The 19,301-nt window shown below is 44.1% G+C and overlaps 3 protein-coding genes across 7 annotated transcripts in view; 2 read left to right on the forward strand and 1 right to left on the reverse strand.

Moving 5' to 3' along the window:
* Positions 1–12,535, forward strand: part of abcc8 (ATP-binding cassette, sub-family C (CFTR/MRP), member 8) — a gene marked incomplete at its 5' end in the record, with an annotated part of 59,399 nt that extends 46,864 nt beyond the window's left edge. For 3 of the 4 annotated variants that reach the window (XM_036212591.1, XM_024281309.1, XM_036212592.1), the window contains 13 exon segments: positions 3,160–3,326; positions 4,359–4,586; positions 4,666–4,758; positions 5,415–5,517; positions 5,769–5,882; positions 7,823–7,943; positions 8,189–8,319; positions 9,595–9,673; positions 9,746–9,854; positions 10,769–10,872; positions 11,622–11,755; positions 12,069–12,131; positions 12,253–12,535. In XM_036212591.1, coding sequence (XP_036068484.1) covers positions 3,160–3,326; positions 4,359–4,586; positions 4,666–4,758; positions 5,415–5,517; positions 5,769–5,882; positions 7,823–7,943; positions 8,189–8,319; positions 9,595–9,673; positions 9,746–9,854; positions 10,769–10,872; positions 11,622–11,755; positions 12,069–12,131; positions 12,253–12,390 — 1,584 coding nt within the window. 4 annotated transcript variants of the gene reach the window in all.
* An 875-nt stretch (positions 12,536–13,410) lies between these two features.
* kcnj11 (potassium inwardly rectifying channel subfamily J member 11) lies at positions 13,411–16,151 on the forward strand. Its single transcript, XM_024281365.2, has one exon. The coding sequence runs from the start codon at positions 14,342–14,344 to the stop codon at positions 15,500–15,502; it is 1,161 nt and encodes a 386-aa protein (XP_024137133.1). The 5' UTR covers positions 13,411–14,341; the 3' UTR covers positions 15,503–16,151.
* Positions 16,152–18,825: 2,674 nt separating this feature from the next.
* Positions 18,826–19,301, reverse strand: part of mob2a (MOB kinase activator 2a) — a gene marked incomplete in the record, with an annotated part of 29,239 nt that continues 28,763 nt past the window's right edge. For both annotated transcript variants that reach the window (XM_024281380.2, XM_024281381.2), the window contains 1 exon segment: positions 18,826–19,301.

Consider the following 19,301-nt stretch of genomic DNA (forward strand, 5'->3'; position numbering starts at 1 on the left):
AATAAAGGTTGTTTTTTCACCATAGAACATGTGAAAAAAATACAAATATGACAATAAAGTTCCAGAATTAAGTATATTGTAGTAATCCACCTTCTTATTACTCTTTTGGGGGCAAAATATGAGTGTCACAAAAGAAAATCAATGATATCTGAGATCGGGGACACACAATCTGGCAGGGGAACGTACCTTGGCACAACACCTGACCGTACTGTTCAGTGGAAACAAGCTTTTGTGTGTTCACATGAACACAAACACACGTGTGTGTATTTAAACTTCTTTTTCATTTTTCCTTTTACATTAAAAAAAAAAAGTCATCAGTCAGAACCGGCTCCGACTTTAGTCTTCAGAACAGAACCGCTGCAGTTGGACCATTCAGACTAGCGTTAGCATGCTAGCGTCTCAGTGAGGTTTCTCTGCTGCTGCTGGCTCTTCTGGTGTTTTCATGAAACCTGACCTGAAGGTCGTCCTCTCCGTCTGGGACGTCCCCCTGAAGCGGCTTTGACGCTTCAGCCATCGTCCGGTTCAGCTGTGGCTCCTCAGTGTCATGTAGCAGCTTCATCTCTTACAAGGTTACATCACCGCGGCAACCCGTGATGGAAACCTAACCGGACCTGAACAGAATACAGTTTCAGGATGAGGATGAAGACGTGGAGAAGACTCGGTCTCCTCCGGAAGCTCGTTCAGTGGGATGATGATGATGATGGTGGAGCTTCATCTGTTTGTCAGCAGAAGCTTCCAGAAAGCTTTGATTCTTTGAGTAAAACATCTGACAGATGTTCATGTTCGGATGTTTTCTAAACGTACAGGAAATCCCTGACCGGAAAAACCAGCTTCATGTCGGATTTCTGCTTAGTGACAGAAGTTCGGATGAATCTGGTCGGACGCTGGAGACCAGCAGATTACTGGATTCACTGGATTACATGAGTTTCTGCTGTAATCTCTGTTCTGAACCAGCGAAGGGCGACAGTGGAGAAGAAAACTCCCCGTAAACCTCCAGAACCAGACTCACTTTGATGGTTCTGTCCAGCAGATCCAGAGCGTCCTGCGTGCGTCTGCTGCTGTGTTCTGGTTAATCAGGTGTTTGTGCAGAGCAGACGTGCAGGAATCCACAGAAGAAGATTAATGGAGATTCGGGTTATATTTGGAAGGAGAAGCTCGTCATTCACGCCTGCAGGTCGCAGCAGCTGCTGGCAGCGAAGCGCCGCTTCACGGATCATCACGGCCGTTCTGCTCGCGCCGCACGCAGGTCAGGTGAAGGGCTCAGACAGACAGTCTGACGGCGCACATGCACAGAAACACATGCACGGTTCCGTGCACGTGAAGAGGTGTTTGAATTCAGAGCACGTCCGGTCTGGAAGAAGTTCTGAGGCTCCATGCCGGGTTTTTCTGAGCTGAGGATGGATCCAGGCGGAGACTCTCAGGAGTCCGGCTCACGGATCGGATCAGACCAAATGAGGGGATTGGATCCGACTGGATCGGGTCAGACTCGATCAGATCAGACTGGATTAAATAAAATAGATCAGGTCAGACTGGATCAGAACAAACTGGATCCTACTTGATCAAGTGAGATGAATCAGACTCAATCAGATCAGATTGAATCGTATTTGATTGAACCAGACTGCATCAAATCAGACTGGATCAGATCAGAGTGAATTAGGTCAGATTGGATCTGATCAGACTGGATCATACTTGACTGAACTAGACTGGATCAGATCAAACTGAATCAGACTGGATCGGGTCAGACTGGATGAAATAAAATAGATCAGGTCAGACTGAATCAGATCAGACTGGATGAAATAAAAAAGATCAGGTCAGTCTGGATCAGAACAAACTGGATCCTACTTGATCAAGTGAGATGAATCAGACTAGACCAGATCAGAGTGGATTAGGTCAGATTGGATCTGATCAGACTGGATCATATTTGACTGAACTAGACTGGATTAGATCAGGCTGGATCAAATCAGACTAAATCAGATTGGATCAGGTCAGAATAAATCAAAATGGATCGCATGAGGCTGGATCGGGTCAGACTATTTCAGATCAGACTGGATTAGGTAATGCTGGATCAGGTCTGACTGGATCAGATCAGATTAAATCCGGCTGGATCCGGTCAGTCTAAATCCAACTAGATCAGGTCAGTCTAAATCAGACTGGATCAAATCAGACTGAATGAGACTGGATCAGGTCAGACTGAATCAGACATGATCAGATGAGATTAAATCAGACTGGATGAGGTCAGACTGAATCAGATTGGATCAAATCAGACTGAATGAGACTGGATCAAACTGGATCAAGTCAGATGGAATTAGATCGGACTGGAAATTACTGGATCATATCAGACTGGATTGGATCATGCTGGATTCAGTAAGGCTGGATCAGATCAGATTGGATCAGATCAGACTGAATCAAATCAGATTGGAGTAGGTAAGGCTGGATCAGGTCATACTAAATTGGACTGGATCAGATCAGATTAATTAAGACTGAATCAGATTGGATCAGGTCAGACTGGATCAGACTGGATCAGATCAGACTAATTCATACTAGTCAGATTAAACCAGACTGGATTAAACTGTCTTCAGTCTGGAGGTCACAGGTTGTGTTTCTGCACCAGATGCAGTTTTTTTGAGATTGAAAAATATGATGAAACTCTGATAATCATCAAAACCAGATGAAGTTCAAACATGGATCCCCACTAAAGTCAATGAAATGAATATAAGTGAGAAGGTTTGCATTTTGTTTTCATATGTGTTCATTTTTATAATGCAGTTTGATTAATTTCAGTAAACATCAACTGACTGAAAAATCCCTAGTGGTTACTCTGTGAACTGCACCTGCCATCAGTTATTTCCGTCATGAAGAAGCTTCAATCTGTAAGTCGAAGGTTAATGTTTGGGGGAAAAATCCTTTTTTCTGACACATTTTCATGGATGAGAAAAACATGAATTCTCTTTGTGACAAAGAAACAGAAAATCTCATGAATAGGTGTGTGGGGGAGGGGGGTCGGGTTTCCTCGATGCTTCTCCCCGTTTGTTCAGCTGCTGCAGAGACGTCTTCTCTGCTAATGTTTAACCAGCCCGCCCGTTAATTGTCCTTATAATTAAAGAGCAAGCAGACGGAGCTGCAGACGCGTCTCAACTGCGTGTCTGTCTGCGTCTGCAGGACTGCAGCTTCAGCCACTCCTGGTACCTGTCCGTCTTCAGCGTGCTCTGCTGCCTCGGCATCATCCTCTGTCTCGCCACCTCCGTGGCCGTGGAGTGGACGGGCCTCAAGGCGGCCAAGGAGCTCCACCACGGCCTGCTCAACAAGATCATCCTGGCGCCCATGAGGTGAAGCGGCGTGGTGGGAGGGGGGGCCTCGTGACTCCAGCTGTTTACCGCTTAAACAACATCATTCAAAAGGAGACGAAGCTTCTCTTTTAGCCTCATTACTCACAGCGCCATCTGCTCCACCTTTCCGTGCTTAAACACACGCAAGCACATCACACGCTCACATGCACGAACATGCACGAACGTGCACGAACATGCACACACAGGAAGGAGCAGCTGCATTTTACACAAACCACAAAATTCGTTTTGGTGCATCAATTATAGAGACAAATAAGTATCACGCTCATTTGTGATATGTGTGTGCGTAATTCTTGATTTGTGCATAACTTTAGATTTTTGTGTGCGTAATTCTTGATTTGTGCTTAACTTTCGATTTGTGCATAATTCCTGATTTGTGCGTAATTCTTGATTTGTGCGTAACTTTCGATTTGTGCGTAACTTTAGATTTGTGTGTGCATAATTCCTGATTTGTGCGTAACTTTGGATTTGTGGGTAATTCTTGATTTGTTCGTAACTTTGGATTTCTGCGCAACTTTGGATTTGTGTGTGCGTAATTCTTGATTTGTGCGTATCTTTGGATTTGTGTGTAACTTTGGATTTGTGTGTGCGTAATTCTTGATTTGTGCGTAACTTTCGATTTGTGCGTAACTTTGGATTTGTGCGTAACTCTGGATTTGTGCGTAACTTTGGATTTTTGGGTAATTCTTGATTTGTTCTTAACTTTGGATTTCTGCGCAACTTTGGATTTGTGTGTGCGTAATTCTTGATTTGTGCGTATCTTTGGATTTGTGTGTAATTTTCGATTTGTGCGTAACTTTGGATTTGTGGGTAATTCTTGATTCGTGTGTAACTTTGCATTTGTGTGTGATTATTGATCTGTGTGTAACTTTGGAGGTTTTGTGAGATTCTGCCGTGGTTTCCTCCGGTAGAATTACGATTTACGATGATGTCATAAACATCAGGGGTCGTGACCTCTCGCGTAAACAGGAGCCTCTGACGGTCGACGTCGTTCTCCCCGTTTCTCTGCTTCAGGCTCTTCGAGACGACTCCGCTCGGCAGCATCCTCAACCGCTTCTCCACCGACACCAACACCATCGACCAGCACATCCCCACCACGCTGGAGTGCCTCTCCCGCTCCACGCTGCTGTGCGTCTCCGCCCTGGGCGTCATCTCCTACGTGACGCCCGTCTTCCTGGTGGCCCTCCTGCCGCTGGCCGTCACCTGCTACTTCATCCAGAAATACTTCCGCATGGCGTCCAGGTGAGCCGGAAAGGGCGGCGTCCAAAAAAGCTCTTTTGTCAGAGATGATTTTCATGCGTTTGCTCTGTCTGCTGGTCAGGGACCTGCAGCAGCTGGAGGACAGCACCCAACTGCCCCTGCTGTCCCACTTCTCAGAGACAGTGGAAGGACTCACCACAATAAGAGCCCTCAGGTACGGACTTCCTGTCCTGAAGACGGCGCCGATGGAAGTCTTTAAGCCAGATCCATTCGGTCTGAAAAATGTAACGCTGAATGTCTGCAGTGGAGCTGCTGTTTTACTGACTGAATGTTTGTAGTTTCACATCATTCAGTTCAGTTAAAACACATTTTCTGAAGGAGTTTTAGTTTTAAAACTAGAAATAATTAAGAAAAAAGAGCATTTATGAAAAGTAACACAAACAAAAAGTATAACTTATTTCTGGGTCAGTTTTGTGTTTTGGACAAATTTATTTGAGGTCAATTTATTTCAACGATTTTGTTCTCAGATTTTTCATTTTTCATCTCTTCCTTAATGTTTCCCATTCTCTGATATTTTTCATAAATGTGGTGAATGTGACATGAACCTCAAAATCTCAATTATTTTTAATTGCTCTGAATGTTTTTTGTAAGTTTCTCCTCTTTAAGTGACTTGATAAACATAAAAACAGAATTAGCACAATATTTTAAATTCAATGGAAAATAGTTTATTAAAATAAAAACTTCTTGATATTAAATAAAAAGTGAATGTAAAACAGTCTAGAAACCAAAAAAACAAGTAACTATGATGCAAAAATAAATCAAAATGTTTAGAAATAGAAATCACTTGCAACGTCATGTTTTCTATGGCAGGTACGAGCCGCGCTTCAGGCAGAGGCTGCTGCAGTTCACGGACGCCAACAACATCGCCTCGCTCTTCCTCACGGCGGCCAACCGCTGGCTGGAGGTCCGCATGGTAAGAACCGGCCTGCCGATGACCAGCTCTGCTTCATCGGCTGGATCCGGTTCAGCCTGAAGCTGCAGGTTGATGGAAACTGAAGATCTTGTTGACATGAAATGTATCCTCATGTCAGCGATTTTGTGTTTTGTAGGAGAGGATGGGACCTTGACATTTTCCTTTTGTACATGTGTGTACATGTGTGTGTTGGTGTAATAAAGCACTCATGTATTTTTGTTCTGGCCCCTCCCCTCGCCGTCCGTCTGCAGGAGTACATCGGGGCGTGTGTGGTCTTGGTGGCAGCTGTGGCCTCCATCAGCAACTCCCTTTATAACCAGTTGTCCCCTGGGCTGGTGGGGCTCGGCCTGACGTACGCGCTCATGGTGAGCACGTGTGGGTTCATCATGACTCTTTTTTTGAGCCGTAAAGAAATAAAACTATATTCTTATAAAAATAAACATATGTTTCGGTTTAGAGTGTTCCATAAAGTGATCCGTGTTGCTCCACCCACATTCAGGTTAGGGCTTCTCTGATTGGCCAGCCTCTCAAAGTAACGAGGGGTGAACAGGCAGGTGGAGATCCCCCCAGCATACAAGAGAGATTTGATGATCCTGTTTCAGGAAAAACCACTGAGCTCCAGTCTGACATCATGAGGTCATCTGTGTTTGTCTCTGGTCTGACATCACGTTCTCACTGCCAACTCGTCACGTTTGGTTTAGGAGTCTCTGTGTCACTTTTGGACTTTTTGGGCGTCCACAACTCGTAATTTTTTGACATCCTGGCTGTTCGTAAAATCAAGGATTTGCAACCCTCAGGATGCAATACCGGACGTGAATTGGTCGCGTCGAGTACCAATACTCTAACCTGGTACCAGTTTGCGCCCTGGCCCCGTTTGCACCCAGTACCGCATCTAATACTGGTTTGGGTCCGGTACCACATCTGGTACCACATTTAGTACCGCATCCCGTAGTACATTAAGGTTAGGGTACCGGTACTGGATGTGTCCTGAGGACCAGGCTACGTCCGGTACCATATCCAGTACCACATTTGGTTCTGGGTTAGGGTACCAGTACTGGACGTGTCCCGAGGACCAAGATAACGTCCGGTACTGCTTCCAGTAAAGCATCCAGTGCATCGAGTACTGGATCTGGTGCTGAGTTAGGGTTAGGGTACCAGTACTGGGTTAGGTTACCGGTACTGGACGTGTCCCAAAAGAGCAAGCCACGTCCGATATCACATAAGGTGCCAGGTTAGGGCTGGGATTCTGGTACTTCGTTAGGTAACTGGGTCTGGAGGTTCTCGAGGACCAAGCCACGTCCTGTACCGCATCAGGTACCACATCCAGTACCCTATCCAGTACTGTATCCAGTTCCAGGTTAGGGTACCGGTACTGGAAGTCTCCCGAAGGTGCAAGCCACGTCTGATAGCGCATACGGTGCTTAGGGTACTAGTACTGGATTAGGGGACCAGTACTGGGTTAGGGTACGAGTACTAGACGTGTCTCTAGGACCAAGCTACGTCCGATAGCACATACGGTGCTGGGTTAGGGTACTAGTACTGGATTAGGGGACCAGTACTGGGTTAGGGTACGAGTACTAGACGTGTCTCTAGGACCAAGCTACGTCCGGTACCACATCCGGTACCGCATCACAAAGGTTATGGACCCTTGATTTAATAAACAGCCAACAGATCAAAACACAAGGATGCCCAAAACGTCTAAAAGTGATGCGGAGGGTTCCTAAACCCAGCATCAATATGTGACAACTTGGGGATGAGAATGCATTGGTTCCGAAGGAAATGAGAAACAGCTCAGTTGGTTTTAACCCACCCTCCATCCCATCACAAACATCAGACCTTCAGCACACACTGACCTCAGCAACAAAGAAAATCTCAAACTAAACCGTCACATCTTCATTTATATCTCTGAAAAATAAACTGCATCCACTGCTCCCTGTAAAAGTCCTTCCGCTGATCCTGACAGACAGGATTGATTCATTCTGAGTGAGTGCAGGTGAAGTCCTTGTATTTCTTCAAGATCATCAAGAGTAAATTAACCCTTAAAGCTCCAGTATTTATGTTCTTTGATTTACTGTAACTATTCAACCGTTAACTTGATCAATGTCATTCCGGTAGATTCTGAAGGAGAAAAGTGGTGGACAAGTTGTTAAAGATTTTGTGTTTAAGCGTCACCGGCGACACCTCAAGTGTTAAAGGGTTAAAAGACGTGAAGCCAGAATGAAACTGCAGGTCCTCTGGAAGTGAAACTCACAGCTGAAGCTTCAGCCTTCTGCAGCGTAACTCCTCCTCCTTTCTCCTGTCTCAGGTGTCCAACTACATGAACTGGATGGTGCGAAACTTGGCAGACATGGAGGTGCAGCTTGGCGCCGTCAAGAGGATTAATGGTCTCCTCAGAACTGAAGCTGAGAATTACGAGGGGCTCCTCAGTGAGTGCACCAACGCCGACGCACGCAGAACTCTGATCTCCTCCTCCTTCATCTCCGCTCCTCATCAATCCCTGCGGCCTCCTTCTGGCGCGCATGTTTATGTCCTTTAAACCCAAACTAATTCTCCTCCCTCCCTTTTATTTTCACTCTATAACTTCTAATCCTGCAGTTCTGAGATGGAAACTGGAATGTATTTATGACCCGCCTCATAAACGGCGCTCTGGGGGGGCGGGGCTTTGTGTCAGCTGTGTCTCAGGTGCCGGACGGCTGGCCCCGCCACGGAGAGATCAAGATCCAGAACCTGAGCGTCCGGTACGACGCCTCGCTGAAGCCCGTGCTCAAAAACGTCAATGCGCACGTCAGCCCGGGACAGAAGGTAAAGAAACCCACGAGAGTAGTGCTGCCCAAACGATTATTTTAACAGTCGACTAATCACTGATTATTTTTTCAGATTAGATGACTAATTGGGTCATTCGCAAAGTGGATGTAAAACACACATCTTAACCATCATTAGCTTTAAACTAACTGAAAATAAAGACAATTTTAAACATTTAATGAACCATGCAGCCTCTTCTCACTGTTTCAAATATAACTAGAAAAGTTGCATTTCCTGCGATAATGCTAGTGTAAAGGCTTTTTGACAAAAGTTTTCACATTATTTACTGAAGAGATTTGCTGAAAATACAAAAGCTATTTGCAAAATGTTAACTTTTGCTAAAAGACTGGAAATTTCGTGAAAGAACTATGAAATAGCGCTAAAGTTTACCTAAATTTCTGAAAAATTTGTAGTAAAAATTGCTTTAAAATCCATAATACATCTCAATTTTGCAAAAATATTTAGTGTGTTGCTTAAATATGAGATAAACTTCAAATTAGCCCAAAAAACCTTAGTAGATTCCAAATTAGCTAAAAAAAGCTAGCTAGTTGCTTAAATACTAGCTCAACTCTAAAATAGCCTATAATTCCTCGGTAAACTAAATTAGTCAAAAACGTTGCTAACATATAAGCTACACTGTAAATTAGTCTATAAAAACCAAAGTATAACAAATTAGCCAAGAACGTTAGCATGTTGCTAAGATAATAGCTAAACTCTAAATTAGCCTAAAGAAAACAGTAGATAACAAATAATGTTATACTAGGTAAACTACTTTTTTTTTTAATTTACTATAAAAGACGAAAACATACTCCATGAATATATTTAAAGGCTTGTTGCTTTCTCTTTCATTTCCTATGGGGCATATTTTTCTCAGTATTTCAAAAACTGAAAGTTTATGAATAACAAAAATACACACAATAATCTCCTAAACAAGTTGAATGTTTTGAAACCAAGATTGTTGAAATCGCTGCAAGTGTGATTGAGTTTTTATGTGCTGAAAAACGTATCGAAAGGAGCTGAGAATCACTACAGTGAACGCTTACTAAGCATTCACACAAAAAAAGTGAATTTTTTGGTGCTGAACACTCAGAACTTTGTTAAACTTTACTTTACTCTGACTACATATAATATAAAGTAATGACTAATCAACTATTACATTAGTTGACAAATATTTTAATAGTCGATTAGTCGCCGATTAGTCGACTAATCGTGGCAGCCCTACACGAGAGCCGTGTGAGTCTTTCAGTAAAACCATCGGCTTCTTCTTCTTCCCAGGTGGGGATCTGCGGCCGCACCGGGAGCGGCAAGTCCTCCTTCTCGCTGGCGTTCTTCCGCATGGTGGACATGTTCGAGGGTGAGCGCCTAGCGTCTCATACAAACGCAACAACAGACTTACCGGGTTTCATGAAGCCGACTTTCTCCTCAGGGAGGATCGTCATCGACAACATCGACATCTCCAAGCTGCCCCTGCAGACACTCAGGTCCCGGCTGTCCATCATCCTCCAGGACCCTATCCTGTTCAGCGGGACCATCCGGTACGACCACCAGAGGGTGGGGGTCAGCACAGGGATGAGGAGGTGGTAAAACGAGCAGGGAGACCGGGCAGAGGAGAGGGTTAACTAAGAGACGTGAAGGAGAGTCATCTGAAATGTTGAGATACATTTAAGCATCTCAAGAGACAAGGCTTCTCCTGGAGGAGATCCAGGGCATCTGGTAACCTAGGCAGCCGCCTAGGGTGTGCTAAATTGCAATGTTTTTTTTTTAATGCGTAAAATGTAAAATAAAAGTAATAATTAAACATAAATACAATAACTCAAAAGTTTTGCATAATCAACACAGCCGCTGTCGAAGCTAGGTGGAAGTGGGAGGGGGGAGGGGCACGCCGTGTTTTCTTTAGTGCTTCTTTAAAACTTGAAGGATGAAAAAGCAGCAAAACGAGCCCTCGGGGACAACTTTAAGGTCAAAACAGGAAGGAAGAGGAGGAAAAAGGGGGTTCAAGGCAGAGGTTTGTTTGTTTTATTTACATTCAGTTGCTTAGAAATCCCCCCCCCATTTCAGTTGCAATATACTTAAAATAATTTAACAGACGATCTCTGTTTTTTTTCCCTCTTTTTAAATGTTAGCGCAGTGGTTAGCGAAGCTGCCTTGCATTGTGGAGGTCGGGATCCCAGCTTGGGAGAAGTGATATTATCCTTTAGTGGTTATTATTTATTTATTGATCATTAAAATAAATCAATACTTACTTGAACATATTCCAGTTGTAGCCGTCTCTAATAGGTTCAAACAAGTACTTATTTTCTTTTTTTGCGTGCTGTTATAGTGTTGTGTGTGCTTGCATGGTGGTGATGGGTGGGGGGCGAAGATCACATTTCGCCTAGGGCCCCATGCAGCCCAGGGGCGGGGCTGAGGAGATTCAAACAGTTGAGAGTTCATGTGTTCACGTCTGCAGGTTCAACCTGGACCCGGAGATGAAGGCGACCGATGAGATGCTGTGGGAAGCTCTGGAGATCGCGCAGCTGAAGTCGGTGGTGAAAACGCTGCCGGGAGGTTTAGGTCTGTTCTCCTTCATCGAGCATCATCTTTTCTCCCTCAGTCAGCCTCCAATAAAGCAGCTCGGACATCTGGGCGCTTCAGCAAACTGGTCCGGATCAGATCCAAGAGTCTGAGTGCAGCTTTAGATCCTGATGGATGGAGGAGCTGATGATGCAGAGAAAGTCTTTTATTCTTTAATCTAAACAGAAGGAGAAGCTGCATTTAGTAGCTGTGAGCTTTGGGTAAACAGGACGTCTTCAGGTCAACAGGGATGTGAAAACCTACATAGTCTTAAATTGTCATTCTTTTTCCCCTCTTTGTCCTCAGCAGTCTTACACTGCAGGGTTTTGATATTTTAGTTTGGGCTTGGTAGTCTTAATTTGCGGACTTTGTTTATTTGTTTTCTTTAAGTAGTTTTGGTTTGGCAGCCATTAGCAAGGATTGAGTTTTTCAGATGGATTTTATAAATTTCGTTTTTTCTGTTTCCCTGAGATAGAATGACTTGTTTTATGCTTTAAAGGCATCTTTCTGATTGTTTGTTTTTTGCAGAAATTGAATCACATTTAAGTTGTTGTGACTCGTTTTCAGTGAATCCGATAAAAAACTGATTTTTTATTTGCAGAAAGATCCGGACGTCCGTTCCTGAAGTAAAACCTGTTTCGATTTAAACAAATGAACCGTCAGATCAGATGATAAATCCTCTAAGATGCTGATTGATCATAGCCTGGGGGGACCGGCGTTCAGGAATGACGAGTCCCGACTGTCTGCAGACGCCGTGGTGACGGAGGGCGGCGAGAACTTCAGCCAGGGCCAGCGGCAGCTCTTCTGTTTGGCCCGAGCCTTCGTGAGGAAGAGCAGCATCCTCATCATGGACGAGGCCACGGCCTCCATCGACATGGCGACGGTCAGTGCCCGGCTCGGAGGAGGTGCAGGAACGGAGATGCTGCTGCCATGGCAACACGGAGCCGCTCTGAACAGACGGATCCTCCACGGAAACTTGAGGCTTTGAATAACAAGGTTATGAGGGGGGAGGGGGCAGAGAGGAGATCGCCTTTCATCACCATGCCTCCCTCCTCCTTGAAACTTAAGTGCAGTAGGAGCCGGAGGGAGCGTCCTGCCTCCCTTTCCTGCACCTCCTTTCGCTGCAGCAGCAGTTTCAGGACGTTTGCTGTTTTCATGTAAGCAGAATGTAAACTCCGCCCCCTCTGCGTCCGCAGGAGAGCATCCTGCAGAAGGTGGTGATGACCGCGTTTGCCGAGCGGACGGTGGTGACCATCGCAGTGAGTACTTCCTCCAAACTCCTCTGGAGGTCTGAGGAGATCCATAAAACCATCAGGCTGCAGGAGCAGCTCCTCCTCTCCTGTGGTTCTCCTGCTCTGACCTCCCCCTCTCTCCCCGCAGCATCGTGTCCACACCATCCTGAACGCCGACCTGGTGATTGTGATGAAGCGGGGGATCATCCTGGAGCACGACACTCCCCAGGCCCTGCTGGACAGGGAGGACAGCGTCTTCGCCTCCTTTGTGCGTGCAGATAAGTAGCACCTGCAGAGGGGGAGGAGGAGGAGGAGCACGAGAGGAAGACATTCAAAGTGCAATTGTCCCGTGGAATATACATTTTTTTACTCATGTGTATATTTGTACATAAAATTATTACTGCTTTGGTAATAAAACGTGAATGATCTCAGGTGTGTCTGCGTGCTGATGGGCGGGGCTTCTTGTAATCAGAGATGTTGAGCCTCTACATCAGGGGTCACCAAACTACAGCTCGCTGGCCTGATTAGGCCCGCCTCCACATTTGGCCCGGCCCCAGAAACGCCGATCAAGACCCACAAAGAACGTGACTTTTACCCTTCTGCAGTCCGAACTATGACGGGAGAGGATAGAATATTTATTGGTTTAAGTTATTCCCTTTTTCTTTATTTATTCATTATTTTTATTTTTCTTCCATATGTTTTTCTTAGACGTCCATAGCTCTTCAGCTCTTCCAGTTTTTAAAATATTCATCTCTTTTTCTGCTGTTGTGGTAGTTACTAAGGATTTCTGGGCTATTTTGGAGTTTGGCTAACATTTTAGCCACGGGCTAGCTGTTTGAGCTAATTTAGGCATTTTCTTAGTTTATTTGGCAAATTTGGCATTTAGTTCATACTTCAGCTGCAAGGAAACTGTTTTGGCTAATTTAGGACTTTTTCCGTTTTTCAGGCTACTTTGGAGCTTAGCTAATATTTTAGCCTTATGCTAGCTGTTTTGGCTAAATTACAAATTTTACCAGTTTTTAGGCTAATTTGGCATTTAGCTTATATTCCAGCAACATGATGACTGTTTTGGCTAAATTAGACATTTTGCCGTTTTTTGTTTTTTTTGGGGGCTAATTTGGTATTTAGCTAATATGTCAGCTAAAATGTGATTTGCCAAATTTAAAAAATGTTTAGTTTTCTTGGCCAATTTGGCATTTATCTAATATTTCAGCGGCTTTACTGTTCACTGTTTTGGCTAATTTCGAATTTTTTTTTTCCATTTTTTAGGCTAATTTGGCATTTCGCTAATATTTTAGCTAGCTATAAGGCCCAGTGTTGTCAGCTATTGGCTTCAGCCATTTCAGCTATCAATTTCAGCATCTCCAGCGGCCGAATTCATCTTACAACATTCACTGTAGCATTATCGTGGGTAATATTCTAGTGTGTGTGGATTTCTAGAAAATCGTAAATATTTACTTTTAGGCTGTGATTGTTACCGACCACGCCCCCCATCAGAGGAGGAAACAGTTTTTTTGGCCATCACATGAAAAGGTTTGGGGTCTCCTGCTCTACATGGAAAGAAGCGCTGTGAGTGATAAGTGCGCCGCGCGTGCGCGTGTGAGGTGGATGTTTTGCAGTTCAGTGTTCTATATTTACTCCATGGATGAGCTGATGGTTGATGGGCTGTCTGCGGCGCACTGCTTCTGCGCAGCTCGAGGCTTCATTTCCCATCGGTCCCCTCATGCAGAAGGAATTCCCGCCTTTGCTGGAGAAGGGATGGATGAGACCGGAATGAATCGGTGAGGACGGGGTGGCGGAAAACCCGCGCGCTCATCGGGGAAGGAGCGGATGGTGGGGGAGGGAGGGAGGGGCTGCCTCTCACGTTACCGGGATGTAGTGAAGTCAGCAGAGCCCCGATGGCGCTGCGCGCGCGCCTCTTCATCCAAGTGTGACCCAACTACCCCCCCGCGTAAACCCGCTCGGACTCCTTTACGCAGAGAGCTGCAGGAAATGCGCACCGACGCGCAACCGGAGCTTGGAGAGGCGGCACCGCCGCGCGCCGATGGTCGGTCAGGGCCGTGAGTGACCACGGCAGCTGCGAGGCTGGAGGAAGATCCTCCCGCGGGAGTTCTCACTCGTGAAGGGGAGGTAAGGAGCGCGCGCACCCCGCTGCGCCCGGCGGCTGTTGAGGAGCAAATACCTGGAGGACCGACTCCACCTGCAGCCACTATCCACGGAGCAGCGCGCGCGCGTCAATGTTGTCCAGGAAAGGACTCATCCCGGATGATTACCTGCTGACGCGCCTGGCTGAGGATGTCCTGCAGCCAAAGTTTAAGGCCAGACAGGGAAAGGCGCGCTTCGTGGCCAAGAACGGAACCTGCAACGTAGCGCACACCAACATCCGGGAGCAGGGCCGCTTTCTGCAGGACGTCTTCACCACTCTGGTGGACCTGAAATGGCTCCACACGCTCGTCATCTTCACCATGTCCTTCCTGTGCAGCTGGCTCCTCTTCGGGATGATCTGGTGGCTCGTTGCCTTTGCGCACGGGGACCTGGACCGGAGAGGAGACGGCTTCATCCCGTGCGTAACGGACATCCACTCCTTCTCCTCGGCGTTCCTCTTCTCCATAGAGGTCCAGGTCACCATCGGTTTCGGGGGCCGGATGATCACGGAGGAGTGCGTGTCCGCCATCATCATCCTCATCGTGCAGAACATCGTGGGTCTGGTCATCAACGCCATCATGCTGGGCTGCATCTTCATGAAAACCGCGCAGGCCAACCGGCGCGCGGAGACGCTGATTTTCAGCAAACACGCCGTCATTTCCGTCCGGAACAACAAGCTGTGCTTCATGATCCGCATCGGGGACCTGCGCAAGAGCATGATCATCAGCGCCACCGTGCGCATGCAGGTGGTGCGGCGGAGCACCACCGACGAGGGGGAGGTGGTGCCGCTGGACCAGGTCGACATCCACCTGGATAACCCGGTGGGCACCAACGGGATCTTCCTGGTGTCCCCCCTCATCATCTCCCACGTGATCGACAAGGACAGCCCCCTGTACGAGCTGTCCCCGTCAGACCTGCAGCACCAGCACGTGGAGGTGGTGGTGGTTCTGGAGGGGGTGGTGGAGACCACCGGCATCACCACGCAGGCGCGGACCTCCTACGTGTCCGAGGAGATCCTGTGGGGGCAGCGCTTCGTGCCCACCGTGTCGGAGGAGGACTGCAAGTACGCGGTGGACTACTCCAAGTTCGGAAACACCGTGAAGGTTCCGACGCCCTGCTGCAGCGCCAAGCAGCTGGACGAGGCGGGGGGGCTGGCCCGCTTCAAGCTGAGCGAGGGCGCCCCCGCGCGGCCGTCGGTCAGGCGGCGGCGCGCCTCCGCGGGGGCCCAGAAGTCCCGTGTGGAGAAGCTGTGAAGATCAGAGCGATCAGCACGTTTATAGCATGACTCAGCAAAAAAACCCCGAACTCTATGGAGCCAAATTGGGGCCAATATTTTTTGAAAACCAAATAAAACAACGAAAAAACTTTGGTGTTTGGTCAATAAAATGAAAATGTCCGATGTTTTTTGCTATTCTAAAAAATATTTTCAGTTTCAATTTCAAAACCTTTTTCCATTTCAAATCTTTTTTTTCCCCACTATCAACTCATTATTTTTTTTCGGTTCTGAATCTGAAAATGTCAGCACCAGGACTGAAGTTACTCCCTGATCAATTTTGATTGGTCCTTCATGTTGGCCCTGCCCCAATGCACCACAGCAGGGGCAAAAGTTTTGAAACTGAAATGTTCAGATTCTACAGGAAAAAAAGAGTTGAAAGCGAAACAAATAAAGATAATTGAAAAAAAATTGAAATTTTGAGTTTTGAAACCTAAAAAACATGTTGAGAATAATTACATTTATTTTAGAATTGCAAAAATACGGATATTTTATGGAAATTTGTTGGCCATACATCAATTTTTTGAATTTGTTTTATTTGGGTTTCAAATAATACAGGCATCAATTTAGCTCAATGTAAACCCAAATAAAAGAAATAAAAAAAAATGTTTTGCGAAAAAAAAAAAAAATTAAAATGTCCGAATATTTTTGTTATTCTAAATTAAACTTAATTGTTTTCAACTTCTAATGTTCTGTTTTTTAGGTATCAAAACTAAAATTTTAATTTCCTTTTTTTTTTTAGTTCCAGATATTTTTTTTCACTTTCAACTCTTTGTTCAGTTTTGAATCTGAAAATTTCAATTTCAAAACTTTTGGCACCGTTGTAGCTGGTTGGGGCGGGGCCAACATGAAGGACCAATCATAATCAATGCAGGTGATAACTTCAGTCCCGGTGCTGAAATTTTCAGATTCAAAACAAAAAAAAAATGACTTGACAGTGAAAAAAAAAAAAAAAAAAGATTTGAAACTGAAGGAAAAGTTTTGAAATTGAAATTTTGAATTTTGACATCTAAAAAACATTTGAAGATGAAAATATTTATGTTTTTTTTTTTTAGAATAGCAAAAAGTTTTTGGCATTTTATATTTTTTTGTCCAAACACAAATATTTTTTTTTCGTTGTTTTATTTGAGATTCAAATAATATTGGCCTTAATTTAGCTCCGTATAACTCAGGATGACGAAGCACAAAAAAGCACTGAGGGTTTTTATAAATGTGTGTGTGTATGGATTTAAAACGGTTTAAATAAGGATGGACGGAATACAAATAATAATTTAAACTATTTAATTTTTTTTTTCAGTTTCTATTTAAAGTCAAAGACACTGAAAAAGATTTTTATTCTTAATTAAACCACCGGAATGTGATTCACAATGAATGAAAAAGATGTTTAGCACTGGAATTCAGAAGCTAGTCTTTTATTGAAGGCTAACAAAACACATAATAATTATGCAAAACATAATGGAAATATAAAAGTGTTTTTTTATTTTAAGATAAAAGGGAAAAAAACAGACTAATATTTCATTTTCTAATAGTTGGTTTGTTGATGTAGTGAAGAACTGAGCCACCAGGTGGCGCTGCTGTTTTAATCCAGCATGCCTTCAGTGTAGCAGCAGATTTTTGTGACTATCAGCACGTGCAGCAATTTACTGAAAAAATGTCATTATCAATTAAAAAAATGCCTTTCAAAATAAACTATTTGGTTACTTTATTTTCTTTCATTCCTCTGAGGATGGAGGGTCTTGTTTAGTTCTTATTCCAAGGTCTTCACTTTGTTTGTAGATATTTAGAGGCGTGGTTTGTTTTGATTGACAGGTGGGCGGGCCCAGGAGAGCTTCAAACGTCAGTTTGTCCCGCCTATCTCCAACCTGCTGCTGCTCCAACTTTTCTAAACTCCAATAACATTTTATTTTTAATTGTAAAAAGTATATTCATTTTATTAAATGTGTGCATTTTTAAGCTACATTTTGCAGAGAATCACCTGCCTTCTCTGACTCAGCTGTCACATGAGCTGTACTGTTTAGGTCTTTTTTATTATCAAAAAGATGTTTTGATTTTTAATTACTTCATTTTCTTTGTCTCACTAACTTTCTGATTACATTAATGCCATTTTGTGACTCATTTAGTCGTTTTATCCGCTAAAAATGCACTTTAGAAATACAACGGGTGAGCCCCGCAGTTTACATGCCTCAAGGCAGAGGGCGCTGGTGAGCCTACAGAATGTGACACTGAAGCTAAAGAATAATAGTGGCAGCAGGTCAAATGCAGACATTTATATGTATTTTTGCATCATTTTCTGAATGAGGATTATGTGTCCAAACTCGGGATATTTATGTAGAAATAGAAACTTTTAACTGAAGAAAGAAAAAGGAAAACTTCTACAAACAGGTTATTCATGTGTTTCTTCAGAAGGAGCTGCTGTCTTCATTTATAAGGAAAAGTACGTCAATAATGGGGATTTTTTTTCTATGCTACAGTTTGTAAACAGAAAAGAAATACTGGCAAGAACTGTCAATCAAATGGTGAATAAGCGACGCTGTAGGGTTCATATGTCTGTAAATCTGACTGATGATGTCAGAACCTCACAGCACATCGCTGGTTGAATAACTTCCTCTCTGATCCTCGTTTACACAGCAGCAATGTCAAGAATACAAATGTTTTGTTAGGTGTCTAAATACAGAAATACCATTTAAATGTTAAACAAATATCTTTGACTAGTTTTACTTGGGGAAAAACATTACATTTATTGAATGGACTAATCATTCCCTTTCTTCTGTAGTAGAACAAAGGAGGGCTTTCTGAATCCGTGTAGCATTCGTTCATTCGTTTTCAACTTAAAATCAGAAGATGAAAAAACGTTTCATTTTTTGTTTTATATTTTAAATCGGAAAACAAAACTCAATCTCACTTTCAGAGATTTCAGCAATCTCTGTATCAAAAAGTCATTCCTACATGTATTTCTGTTTTTTATAAACTTTATAGTTTTTGAAATATTGAGCAAAATATGCCCCATTGGAAATGAATGAGAAAGTCTTCAAATTTCAAAATTTAAAGTAGATTAGCAACAAGAATTTAAATATATTCATGAGCTATGCTTTCATCTTTTATAGTAATTTAAAAAAAAAGGAGTTTAGCTAAAACAAAATTTAAAACGTTTTTGACTAATTTAGTTTACGGAGGAATTTTAGGCTATTTTGGAGTATAGCTAGTATTTAAGCAACAAGCTAGCTTTTTTGGCTAATTTGAAGTCTACTAAGATAGGCAGTCGCCCACCTTTACATTCTAAGTAATGCACACACAGACACACACTGGATGGCATTTCTCTTTTATTAGATTATAATTCGCAGAGCTTAAAATATTAAATTGCTTTTAACTTAGTTAATAATTAAAATACATAAAAATGAGCCAGAACCGAGGAACCCTGCAAGAAAACAAAAACCTGAAAATAAATAAAAAGGAGAACTCTAAATGCAGTCCTCCCCCCTCCCTCGCAGAGGCTCTGACAGAACCGTGGGATCGGGTCCAAGCGGGCCGGATGTTCGCTAACACCGTCACCCCCCCGGACTCGTCCTGGTCTGAAGATCCGGTTTAAAAAATTAAAGGGACTCGTAAAAATAAAAACTACCTTCCTCACGTGCTGGGGGGGGCACCCCCCTGCAGACATGGCCTCATGTCTTTGTCCTGAATGATCTCTGACGTCACGCTGCCCCCTGCAGGTCACCTGCAGGACTGTCGGGAGCCCCAGTCAGTTCAGATGATCGTCCATAGGGGAGGGAGGGCAGAGA

The sequence above is a fragment of the Oryzias melastigma genome, linkage group LG6 (assembly GCF_002922805.2).
Source record: "Oryzias melastigma strain HK-1 linkage group LG6, ASM292280v2, whole genome shotgun sequence".
Classification (NCBI taxonomy): Eukaryota; Metazoa; Chordata; class Actinopteri; order Beloniformes; family Adrianichthyidae; genus Oryzias; species Oryzias melastigma.